We start from the raw sequence: 13,278 nt of genomic DNA, 5'->3' as shown, positions 1-13,278 counted from the left end.
GAAGCGTACCACCAACCATTCTGTTTCTCTTCCAAGTTAACAGTGGTTTTACAAAACTGTGAAAGACCTCTTCATTGATTTGCTTCTTCAAACTCAACAACAAGTGGAGATTTATATGGCCCTAGAGATATTCCTATTAGTTATTGCTTAAGTGGACCTTAAAAACTGCATGGAAAAATCAAAATATTTGGACCACATAAGTAGTCATACCATTGTGCCAATACACTATGTAAGCGACTTTGGTACTACAGTATATTTAAACACCTGGTAAACCTTTATTTTGATAGAGCAAGTAAAGGTTTATTCCATGCTGAAAAGAGAAGAAAAGAAATGCAACGTTTTCTTTTCTTTCAAGGCTCCACAGCTGAAATGTCATGTTTCTTTTCTTCTCTTTTCAGCATGGAATAAACCTTTACTTGTTCTTCTGCAGCCTACGCTTGCTGACACAGCTCCCCACAAGTATTGATGTTAACACAAATATTTGGTTTATTGTGTCAGTGTCATGGTGGAAACATGAGGCTGCATGTTTGCTTCTTGAAAGATTTAGTAAATTTATTTGAATGTGCGAAACTGAGACTTTGTCTGTCCTGCCTGTTTGAAGGTACAATCTTCCCTTCGAAGCTGTGTCTCACCATTTGGTTAGTCCTTACCGCACAGTCCTCCCTCTGCAGTCAGACCTGGTGGCTCTGGCACCAGCCTGGCGGCTGCTTCAGTTTGCCTGGAATCGAGCGTGGTTTGGTGGAGTCGACAACCTCCTGGCTCAGCTGGAGAGCCACAGAACTGGCTTTACGGAGTAAGGATTATTCATTGTAAACTACATAAACTCTGAGGCATGCTTAATAGTATACAGTAGATATGATTATAAAAAAAGGCATGGGTGGTGGTCAACTGGATAACACTATACGAAATAAAATACTGTCAAAAGATCTTAAATAGTTTCTTTTTCGCGGTTAGTAAAATGAATGAAATATTTTAGTCGTTTTTTTTTTTCTTTAAATGTTCTTTAAAAGGAATTCAATTTTGAAAAAAAAAACGTTTATTTTTAAAGTTTTTCTGGTATTTAATTGGTATCCTCTTACGTTTTTTTTCCCTAATTTGGAACACTTAAACCTGAAATATACCAAATCATAAAGGGAAATATACTACATATACTGAAATATAATACATAATAACAGATATTGCACATAAAGCTGTTTCTTATCCCAACCACAGCTCTCATGTTAACAACCCAGTGTTTTGCGTTTTATTATTTTCAAATGTTTTCTCGACCCCTTTACTATTTTTTATTGCACTTGTTAGCCTCTAATTTTTTGTGTGTGTGATTTACGAACAGGATGGATTATGTAAGCCTTTCTTACTTTTTTGAAGTCATTGCAGATTCACATTCCTTGTCATCTAGAATTGAATGAAGGAGTAGTTTCATAACAAGTGCATCTGTGTCTAATTTATCTTCACTTGTGTCGTATAAGGCATAATAAGAAAAGATGAGCACACCACTGCATCTGTTGTGGAAAATAATGAGCCTCTGTGAAAGACTATTTCTAATGGAGGTGTAGATCAATCCGTACCTTCTGGCTTGACTAAACAGCTTTATTTTGGCACTTACTAAAGAGGCATAAATCATTGAATAACAATTAGCAAATCACAGTCAGAAATGAAGGAAATCTTAATTTTCACAGATATAAAGGGGACTTTATGTTAATGCTTTTTTAATTTGCATATAAATACACAGTTAAAAAATGTTACAAAAATAATTGTGCAACGTAGTAAGTACTGTGTAATAAAAAAACACTTTTTTCAAAGACCTAAAGTAAAATATATATCCATATGGCTTCTAGTATTTTGACAGGTGTACTATAAGTCATATTAATTTGAGTGTTATAAAAACAACATACATCTCTAAAAATTAATGTTCTTTTTTACTTTAAACTGTATTATTTATAATACACTATACCACTTACTATACATTTTATCCTCAAGATTTTAGTGTCTTGTTTATAATGCATTTATGTTATCACCCTGTGAATACATTTTACTGTACTAGATACAATGTTTCAGAGAAGACTGTTAGACTGTTGTCTTCAAGGTGAAAAATGTTTGAACTAGAAAGGATTGCTTATTGTCTAGGATGGGTCCTGTAGCTTCAGGTTTGTATCCATCCTCCTGCTACAGATTCATTTTCTTGGGAGTTGCTAAATTGGACAAGTATTTCCATTGCTTGGTGTTTGATCCTGAGTGCACAGAACCACCCATTACAGTAATACTGTCCTGCTGAAATCAAAGACATGCTGCTCTAACCCTACAACTTATTAGAAATGAAATAAAAAGCAGCAAATTTTCAAAATGTTTTGGAAGCCAGTTGGATGCCTTTGTACAGTGCTGTGTAGCAAACAGTGCCCACAGAAAGTAAACTTTTTTCATTCCTTATTCTTATTCTGTATGTTCAAATACCCTCTCAGATCTTTGCAGGCTTAATCATGATGGACACCAGTACTGCTAATAGCGCTTTTAGAAATTACTCCTGTTTCTTGCTATACCAAGATCTTTTGTACCTTTTTTTTCCTTTTTTTGGAAATCAAAGGTTTTGCAGTTTTGAAAAACTGTGTTCTTGTTTTTAGGTTCCTTGATGATCTGAACTTGTCACTCGCTCAGGTTTTGATGCTGAAAGTGACTCACGTTTGCAGTGACCTTCAGGACTGTTTGCACTGTATCCACAGTGCGTTGTCTCACAGTGCTGTGAGCTCTGCCTTGGCACGGATTCGCTTCCATCTTCTGACCGACAGGCTGGCTCTCCGACAGGGCTCACTGAGCACCAAAAATGTGCTTAAGACTCTGGAATGGCACACCGCCATTGACAGGTATGTTTGCAGCTCACTTGATATTTTTTATGTGCATTATATTAATAAAATATATATATATATCTCCCCTTAATGGGGAAGCATGGTTTTATAATAATAATAATAATTATTATTATTGATTACACTTATATGGCGCTTTTCTGGACACTCCACTCAAAGCGCTCTACAGGTAATGGGGACTCCTCTCCACCACCACCAATGTGCAGCATCCAACTGGATGATGCGACGGCAGCCATAGTGCGCCAGAACGCTCACCACACACCAGCTGTCAGCTGGAGGAGTAATGCAGAGTTTTGAATGGGGCTAGATGGGGTCCTAAGATCAGGTACAGACTGGGGTGTCTTCAGTATAGAGTGTATTCATGTCCTTCTGCTGTTTCTGTAGGTTTTCTTCCAGCACTCCAGATTCCTTCCACCTCCCTGCGCAGTGTGCTGTAGGTTAGGATTGACTGGCTGGTGCAAACTGTCCCCCAGGGTTTCCCCCCAGTACTGTGTTATCTTACTAAACAGGATGGGATCTTTCGTCTCCCAGTCCCTCATCACATGAGCTGGAGCAACCTGGTCCGGGCCAAGTTATTTGTTTAATGAGTTTGGAATTCCCAACCACACCTGAAACCTAACCCAAGAGCAGAGTACTCTTCCATCACATCGTTTGATTACACACAGTGCTACTAACTGGAATATATCAATTTTCTGTGTTCCTGGCTATAATTTAATTATTAATGGAGAGGGGGGATTATTGTTTCCAATGTACTGTATAATTGTAATGGATTGACTTGGTTGTTTAGATTACTGAAACATGAGGGTTAATATGGACCTCTGGAGGTTTCAGAGCTGTGTTATTAATAAGCCCTGAACATTGTGCAGCCATAGATGTATGTAATGGTCAGTCTGTGTCCTGAGTATGGAAACCGTATTCATTTATGAGAATAATTAAAGAACTTGTGAGAATTTAATAACATATCCCAGTGGATTAGATAAATAGATACAGTACTTTATTGATTAAGAGTTAATACTAAACTCTTCAGTAAATCTTTTGTAACAGAGAAGTTGCAAATTCACCCGTGTCAGTGCAGAGCTGTGATCTTAGCTGAATCCAAAGATCAGGTTTCTTTCTCTTCACATAAATGGTTTCTTAGATTGACGTATCTCCCCTGCTACACCTAGTTGTGCTGAGCTTAGAGATATCTGCACTGGGTTTAAATCGCATAGATCAAGCATATCCCTCTGAGCAGTAGCAAGTATTGATTATGCTTATCATGAAAAAATGTTTCTTTTGGTCAGTTCACCAATCACAAAGCAAGGGATATCACAATTACAGGGAAATGTGGCACAAATCAAATGAGAGACAATTAGAAAATAGGCTTTGGGAGAAATGTAATTTATTTTCTGTAACAGTAAAAGAATTAGGGATGTCAGTTAAAGTTTCATACTGTTTTTGCAACCAAGGTTTCTTCAGGTTCTCCCAGCGTGCACAGAGGATGAGAAGCTACTGGTGGATGTGGTGGTTTTCCTGAACAAATTATTCAAAGAGCAGAAGTCAGAAACCAATGGTGACGATCTCCAGTGGATCTTAGAACTGATTCTTAAATTGGTAAATCTTCAACCATGGCTTTTTCAAGCAATTGTGCTGTATGAAATTAAATTGTGCACAAGCTGTCTGATTATTAAAGAGGCTATTTTGATATTTTGGAACAGGATTTGGTGTAAAAGATCGAAAAGATAAAAGCTCAGTTTTTAGTTTTTACTCATTGGGTAATATATTTCACACACTTGTATGTAACTGAAATTTAGGTCAGTCCTAGCAATCCTAGAAAAAGTTCACTTCATTTGTTTTAAATTAAATCAATTATTATTTGTACACCTCTCTGGCAATCTTATGTGAATTAACATCACATATCTAAAACAGTCTGTATCAGATTTCCGATTACACATGATGAAGATGTGCTTAGTTTTGGAAGCCTATATCTTGGCTTCTTTCAAAAAACAGTTGGATGAGGCCTCCTCTCTTTTGTAACTATTCGTATGTTATTGTGCTTTACCTTTCTAATATTTCTCCATTTCTCTTTTCCTGGAGGAAACAAACACAATACTAAACTTACTACTACGGCCAGAATCTCAGGCACAAGGGGAAATAGAAGAAATCCAGGCAATCATTAGTCAGAAGCTTCAGAAAGAGCTAATGAGTTTCTTCAACACCTTACTTAACTGTCTGACCTGTGTTTCTGACAGGTAAGGAGAATGTATAGAGTACAAAGTTCTTCTTGTTCTTATGCATACTAATAGTTAACTATGTCTGGAGAGATGTTCCTAGTGTTTTTACTGGACACTCTGTGGTAATGCTAATATTTTATCATGATTAGGATGATGATGAGGTTACTGGTCTAATATACAATACCAAAGCATTTGTTCACTTGGTGAAGATGTGACAGGAGTTAAAAAGCATGCGGTAAAGCTAGAATATGTGTAAGGTGCATTATTTGGCCTATTTCAGTTTTGTTTTGTAAAAGGTTAACATATTTGTACAGAAATTAGTTTCTGCTGTGCAGTTCAGGAATGTGTTTGCATGTCTCCGTTATAAATCAGAAGGTTTAAAACATTAACATTGAACTAAATTTTAAAGTGGAGATCACAGAAATGGGAAATAAACTTTGCAGTATCCTGTTAGTATTATTTGATAGCGTGGAAAATCGCTTCTGGGAGTTTGGGGTATATTGAGAAACTAATTTTAAATTTAAATGTGTTCATAAACATTGCTGATAGCAAGTGGAGGAATGGAGACTGCATACAATACATTGGAAAGATTCAGTGGCAAATAAAATAATGTATGAGTAAGACTAACAATTTGCCTTTGGCTATCTGTTATATTCCTAGCACTATTCAAGGACCATCTGTTTACAGGCAGAATTCCCTAATTGTTTTGCTGAAAATTCATGAGCTGACCGAGTGTGGCGAAATGCTTAATCCTAGGCATGCTTTGTGCATTGATAAATTGTGACAATGGTGTCTTTAATCACTACCCTATTAAACTACCATTCAGGCTCAGCATGAAAATCTAAGTGCCAAAGTGGCATTAATTCCTCACCAACTTGACAGTCTGTACAGTTACAATGTGTGTCCTTGTCACTATGTTCATTTTTTTGGGAACCCCCAAATTCCTTAAAACAAGCAAACAGAAATGTCCATCATATCAAGAGAAAAATCAGGAATCTAGATATTTGTTTTATTTTAAATGTTCCAAAGTTTCCTAGTTTTTTTGTCTTGTTGGAGATAGCTGTGTGTTGGTTTTTAACTTCATACTATAGTGTTGGTGCTGTGTTACGTTTTACAGAGTGGGCTATCTGCGTGATTCAGAATGAACACACAGTGCTAATTTCAGTGGAGTAACTAATTAAAGATTGCAAATAAGAGAAGGCCAGTCAACTCATTTAGCTTGTTTGGTTGCTGTTTTCTTTTTAAACCTAGGGTATGCCTAACCTTGGCGGGACCTTTTAAGACACAGCTGGCCCTCAAACTACTTCACTGCCTAAGGCTCTCTGATGCTCCCCGATTCTACGGGCTGCCTTCACTTGAAAGAACGCTGAGGACAATGGTTCATGTCACAGTCCTGCCTGGATGGAGCTCACACAGTCCCTTGCTAGACCCAGGTTCACTCTGCGCGAAGTACCTAACTGGGCTTCTTGAGGTCAGTGGTACAATAGTACTGTATGTGTTCTTCAGAAGCTATCTGTTATGCATCGTGATATCATCGTGCATGCCTCTCCTGAGACTGAAAAAAAAACGTTCAAATGCTTTTTTAATTTTAAACCTCTCCTGTGCTGTCTCCTTCCATGCAAACTTGGAATAAATTGGATTCAGATAGAGTACCTCCGTTAGCTATGTTTGTCTTCAGGAAGTTTGGATGACTCAAAACTTCCTTCATCTTAACTGTGACAAGACTGAAGTCATGCTTATTGGTACCCCCCATCAACTTCGTAAAGCCAGTCCTGTAACCCTGTCTGTAGATGGCTCTGTACTAGAGCTTCAATCAAAATTGAAAAACCTTGGGGTTATATTCGATTCTGGCTTAACATTCGACCCACATGTACAGCATACTGTCAAAAAATCTTTTTTTCACCTTAGAAATATCGCAAGACTACGCCCTATGCTATCATTAACTGTGGCTGAAAAGCTGATCAACATATTTGTATTCTCCCGAATTAACTACTGCAATGCTCTGCTCCCTGGTGTATCTAAATCTACTCTGAACAAGCTGCAGTATGTCCAAAATTCAGCAGCCAGAATCCTGACCAGGTCTAGTACAAGTGTTCACATTACTCCTATCCTGGAGTCCTTGCACTGGCTTCCGGTCAAATTCCGTGTAGACTTTAAAATCCTCATGCTCACCTACAAGGCTTTACATGGCTTGGCACCTCAATACCTGTCTGAACTTTTATCGCCCTACTCCCCACCTCGCAACCTCCGCTCTTCAAATTCTGCCCTCCTTACTGTCCCCCAAGCCCGTCTACATTGTATGGGCGACAGGGCCTTCTCCTGCTATGCCCCCAAGCTCTGGAACTCTTTGCCCAAGGATATTAGAGAGTCACCTTCTCTAAACTCCTTCAAATCCAGACTCAAAACCTTCTTCTTCAGAAAAGCCTTTACTTAACTGGTTCCATTCTTCACCCCTCTGCTCTTCTTAATGCCATCTTCCACGGTCTCCTCTATTTTTATTGTTGTATTGTTGTAAATATAATTGTGTCCTGTCTTGTGAAATTTTCTTATTTATTGTTGTAGTCTTCTTATTTATTATTATTGTCATCCTGTAAAGCGCTTTGAGAAGCCACCTTTAAAAGCACTATATAAAATAAAGTTTATTATTATATTATTATTATTATTATTATTATTATTCCAGGTTATTTCTTCATTCTATGTGCAATTGGGAGGAAATGCCATGTCTTTCATGGGTAAAGGAGTCACTAAGAATGCAGTCCTCTGCTTGCTTCATTTATCTCATGAAATGATGAGGGAAACCAAAAACCAGGCAAGTATATGATGTGTATGTAGTTTACTCTGCCAAAATAAATGTGCTTCTCATTTTCATTTGTGTTCACCATCTGTTTTCACCATCTTAATTAAGAGCAATTTAGTGTTTTTTGCTTCTTAATTGTGAACCGTTTTGTTTTTATCTGAATTGAAAGGAATGGGTGTCACTGTGGTCTCTGGCCGACGATCAAAGCGCTGAAGAGCAGGCAGGCTCACGGCTGGGGCTGGCTTGGCTCATTCCTCTGTGGGTGGATAGGGACCCCGAGGTGAGAACACATTGTTTTTGCCTATAAAAGAAGTAAAACCGGTAGAACAGAAACTGTTTTGTAGAAAAAAAAATTATACTTAATGTTTGTGGTGTTTGGAATGTACAAAAGCAACAAACTATTAGGTTTTCTGATCATGAACCTTAAGTGTCTGGGCTTTAAAGGGGAAGTGCAACTATTTTTATATTTTGGGGTTAGAAAGAATCGTCATTGATGAGTGCATTTCAAACCACAGTGAAAGTAAAATGTACGCAGTAATGTGTAAAACCTCCAATTTACATAATAAAATAGACAAAATTTCCAGGTATGTGCGGCGCCATGTTCTGTGATTGAGAATGAGGCAACAAAATATCCGGTGATATGATGCGGCCCTACTGTAAACGAGCAGGCTTGTAAATACATCTCCTCTCGACTTTGAGACCGTTTTGCCAGCAAATACAACTTACTTTTTATCATCCTTGCATGCAGATCATGTTGGCACAGCTCTGTGGTGAAATGTCTGCTGCACAACTTGTACTTATTTGCTTGTTGGCTCTGTGGCTAAGGATCTGCGCCTGTGGCTGGAAGATTGCCCGTTTCTATCCTGCGTCCGGCAGAGGAATCCTACTCCGTTGGGCCCCTGAGCAAGGCCCTTAACCCCAGCTGCTCCAGGGGCGCCATTTAAATGGCTCACCTTGCGCTCTGACCCCAAGCTTCTCTCTGTCTGTGTCTCTCATGGAGAGCAAGTTGGGGTATGCTAAAAGACGAATTCCTAATACAAGAAATTGTACTGTATATGGCCAATAAAGTGATCTTATCTTATCTTGTATATCACAGTACATTAGTCATTACAGTGACTAGTGAGCAGGAAGGGGTGCTTCACGTTGCAATTCGTGCGAACTCTCACTCTCGCCCATGGCGAGACCGGTGCTTTGTGACACCATGGTGACTATACAGTACTTTCAAGATTTTGCGCTTAATTCAAACCTTGTAAGATTTTGCGATACCGTTGTTGAATTTATTTTGTTACGGAGATTTAATAACCGGACTGAGAAATTGGGTCTGCAGTTCCCCTTTTAAAGGTGACGTTGTAATACGCAGGTAAGATTCGCCAGCCTTGGGATCGGATCGGCTCTGACGACGGTGGACTGCGGGTGCTTCGGCCTTTCAGCCAGCTGCCAGAACATTTCTGGAGGGCTGTGGGGGACGCTGCTGAACATCCTCCTTGACCGAATGGAGTGCAGCATGGTCCGCCGAGAGGTTTGTCTCCGGAACTGAGTGATTGCAACGAGAGGGTGCAGGCTTCCATCACCCATCATTATAGATAATATATATATTGTTCCACAATTCTGTACAAAATGTACTGTCATTTGTTTATATAATTGTTGAATATAGAGTACACAATACATTACAACTCCCAAGTGGATTTCTTCAGAATGAACAGTGAAACATGGGGCGAAGTGGTGACACTGTGGCTAAGGATCTGCGCCTGTGGCTGGAAGATTGCTGGTTCAAATCCCGCAGCTGGCAGAGGAATTATACTACGTTGGGCCCCTAAGCAAGGCACAATGGTACAATGGCTGACCCTGTGCTCTGACACCAAGCTTCTCTCTCCCCGTCTGTGTACCTGTGTGTCTCATGGAGAGCAACCTGGGGTATGCAAAAAGACATAATGCAAGAAGTGGTACAGTATATGGCTTATAAAGTGATCTCATCTTATCTTACCTAGCCTAACCTTATCTAACCAGGGGGGCTACAAGTGGAAACTATGTGGGAGTGTATTTAAATTTGAGAACAGGGGGCACTTCTTTGCATGGAGAATTGTGGGAGTATGGAAAAATGTACTGAGTCATGTTCTTGAAGATCTTGAGATCCTGGCATTTACTAGCTACTAAATGCATAATGGGCTAGATGGGTCGAGTGGCCTCCTCTTATTTCTTACCTCTCATAACCCCTCTCTTTAGTGCAGTGTTAATGTACTGGAGTGTCCAGTCAGTGTGTCTGTATTAACCCCTCTCTCTCAGTGCAGTGTTAATGTACTGGAGTGTCCAGTCAGTCAGTGTGTCTGTATTAACCCCTCTCTCTCTCAGTGCAGTGTTAATGTACTGGAGTGTCCAGTCAGTGTGTCTGTATTAACCCCCCTCTTTCTCAGTGCAGTGTTAATGTACTGGAGTGTCCAGTCAGTGTGTCTGTATTAACCCCCCTCTCTCTCAGTGCAGTGTTAATGTACTGGAGTGTCCAGCCTGTCAGTGTGTCTGTTTATTATTTTCATGCCAGCACTTTCTGGGCAGGTACTGATGAAAGTGACAATAATCAGTGCTGGTTCTCTGACATAAAGTGGGGTGTTTCTGTCCTTGTTCCTTAGTGTTCAAATTAATTAAAGGGTGTAGATTGAAAAATCTTTCTCACATATTTTTGCTGCTGCGTTAAAGAGAACTTGGAAAGACGAGAACATGATAACACAGCTTTACGTCACCCACAGCTGAAAACCTTTGAACCATAGTGTTATATTTTTCCTTATAGATTAGTAATTACCACAGTTAGGTCATTATGAGCAGAGGTAGAAAGAAATCCTACAGATGCTATGGCCCTCTGTTCCTAACCAGAATTTTCAATTTAGTGAGTTATACTTTTAGATAAGATAAGATCACTTTATTAGCCATATACAATTTATTGCATTAAGAATTCATCTTTTCTCATACTCCAGCTTGCTCTCTATGAGACACAGACAGGGAGAGAAGCTTGAGGTCAGAGCACAGGGTCAGCCATTGTACAGCGCCCCTGGAGCAGTTGGGGTTAAGGGCCTTGCTCGGGGGCCCAACAGAGTAGGATTCCTCTGCTTGCCGCTGGATTTGAACTGGCAACCTTCCAGCCACAGGCACAGATCCTTAGCCACAGTGCCACCGCTCTGCCCAATTTTAGTTTTAGTTATAACTGTTTTGTACAAAGGACGATAAGTATAACATTATGTCTTGTCATCCATTAATAATAATAATAATAATAATAATTGCTTACACTTGTATAGCGCTTTTGTGGACACTCCACTCAAAGCGCTTTACAGGTAATGGGGACTCCCCTCCACCACCACCAATGTGCAGCCCCACCTGGATGATGCGACTGCAGCCATAGTGTGCCAGAACGCTCCCCACACACCAGCTCTCAGTGGGGAGGAGAACAGAGTGATGAAGCCAATTCACAGAGGGGGATTGTTAGGAGGCCATGATTGATAAAGGCCAAAGGGAAATTTGGCCAGGACATGGGGGTTACACCCCTACTCGAGAAACGCCCTGGGATTTTTAATGACCACAGAGAGTCAGGACCTCGGTTTTAAGTTTCGTCCGAAGGACAGCGCCTGTTTTCAGTAAAGTGTCCCCGTCACTACACTGGGGCATTAGGACCCACATGAGCTGCAGGGTGAGCGCCCCCTGCTGGCCCCACTAACACCTCTTCCAGCAGCAACCTTAGTTTTTCCCAGGAGGTCTCCCATCCAGGTACTGACCAGGCTCACACCTGCTGAGCTTCAGTGGGTTGCCAGTTGTGAGTTGCAGGATGATATGGCTGCTGGAATCCCTTATTTTACTGTGACTTCTGTGACTTGTGCTTATTTACGTCTTTTAGATGTATCACATCTATTGTATGTGTTTTCATGTAATTCAGTTATATTAGTACTTTGGCACTTATTCACTTTAACTTCAATGTCTCCACAGCTCTATTATCTCTTAAGAAGCCGTCGTTTGTGAAAGCATAACTGTATTGTGGTCAAACACAGCAAGATGGCAGTGTTGCTATTTTTTATTTCTTTCCAGGCAGCATTCATCATACAAAACCTCTTGGTGATGCCTATGCCTGCTAACTCTGAAGAATCCAAGGACTTTGCTTGGCAGGTAAGCAAGAGTGAAAAGGGTCTAAGGTTTTTGATAGGGTGAGACTTCCTGTCATATAAAAGTTGAACATGTATGGAATAAAGTACGTTTTCCAAAGTAGAGAGTGCCCCACTTCTTCTGATGTGTCAGTTCCTGCCTGCAATAGTCTTATCTTTACTTCCTCTCACAAGCAGGCTCGGAAGATCTTACCGACTACAGCTGAATGTTTTATGTGGGTTACCCAGCTTGGTTTTCCTGTTTTTTAACCTTAGTGTCTTCATTTGAATGCTATTGTTTGCAGTAGAAGCGGTCGAAGTTATTTTACAAAGGTTTTCAATCATACTTTAGTAAATAAAATTCAAAAAGATTTAGATAAAGTTCACAACCAAGCAAATTAAGTTTCATCCCAACAAGTGCAGGGTATTACTTTTAGGTAGTAAAAACTACATATAAATACAAACTATAAAACACTAAGCTAGAAGTCTACTACTGGGATGTTTATGTTCACACATCATTTACATCTTCTAGACAATGTGGGAACAATTGAAAAGGCAAACAAAATGCTAGGGTATAAAGTTAAAAGCATACAATTTAAATCAAGGGATGTTAAGTGAAAATTGTATAAAGCACTAGTAAGGCCTTATTTAGATTATTGTGTACAATTGTGGTTGCCACCTTATAGATAAAACATTGCTGCTTTGTAATCAGTCTAGAGGAGAACAACAAGATACAGTCTCCTTAGTGTTGAATACGGAACATCGCAATGGGACCCGATACAAGAATTCAAAATCCACAACCAGCGGGCTTCTTCAGACTTCATTTAGTGCACTGAAGTCAGTTAGGTTTGCCATAGCAAAAGTGGTGAATAATTGCTGTATGCATTCAGTACATTTCAGTTTATGATTATTCTTTGCAGTTTTTCCTGAACAACTTTCACCTGTAAAAAGTGTTCAGTTTGAGCATTAAAGATTTGATTAAAAATATTCAAATTTTTTTTTTAAAAAAGAGATACATAATTTGTAATTTGACAACATGGAGCGTTATTGAAAAGGGGTGAATGCTTTCAAAAGGTACTGTATATTGCTATTTTAACAGGCTGATATTAGTAAAGGTTAAATATTAGTCAAAATGATCAATCCTGGTAGTTACATGATTACACACATTTTTTAAAAAAGTTTTAGGAGCAATTCGGTGATGGAGAAATTAATACGATTTTTTGATACACAATAAACATTACACAAGGCATGCAAACTAGTACAGTCGACTCACAATGTGCGTGGAATTTGAA

General features: G+C 39.4%; 1 protein-coding gene across 1 annotated transcript in view; it reads left to right on the top strand.

The window, feature by feature from the left end:
- rttn (rotatin) overlaps window positions 1-13,278 on the top strand; it is a 69,732-nt gene that overhangs the window by 27,392 nt on the left and 29,062 nt on the right. Inside the window, exons 24-32 of the mRNA XM_069191576.1 lie at window positions 602-793; window positions 2,619-2,858; window positions 4,307-4,451; window positions 4,935-5,089; window positions 6,323-6,542; window positions 7,752-7,880; window positions 8,038-8,148; window positions 9,229-9,387; window positions 11,934-12,011. Coding sequence (XP_069047677.1) covers window positions 602-793; window positions 2,619-2,858; window positions 4,307-4,451; window positions 4,935-5,089; window positions 6,323-6,542; window positions 7,752-7,880; window positions 8,038-8,148; window positions 9,229-9,387; window positions 11,934-12,011 — 1,429 coding nt within the window. The remainder of the gene's footprint in view (window positions 1-601; window positions 794-2,618; window positions 2,859-4,306; window positions 4,452-4,934; window positions 5,090-6,322; window positions 6,543-7,751; window positions 7,881-8,037; window positions 8,149-9,228; window positions 9,388-11,933; window positions 12,012-13,278) is intronic.

Source organism: Lepisosteus oculatus, chromosome 6 (genome assembly GCF_040954835.1).
Source record: "Lepisosteus oculatus isolate fLepOcu1 chromosome 6, fLepOcu1.hap2, whole genome shotgun sequence".
In the NCBI taxonomy this organism is placed as follows: domain Eukaryota; kingdom Metazoa; phylum Chordata; class Actinopteri; order Semionotiformes; family Lepisosteidae; genus Lepisosteus; species Lepisosteus oculatus.
The sequence above is the reverse complement of the archived record's forward strand: the minus strand, read 5'-3'. Positions and strand labels throughout refer to the sequence as shown.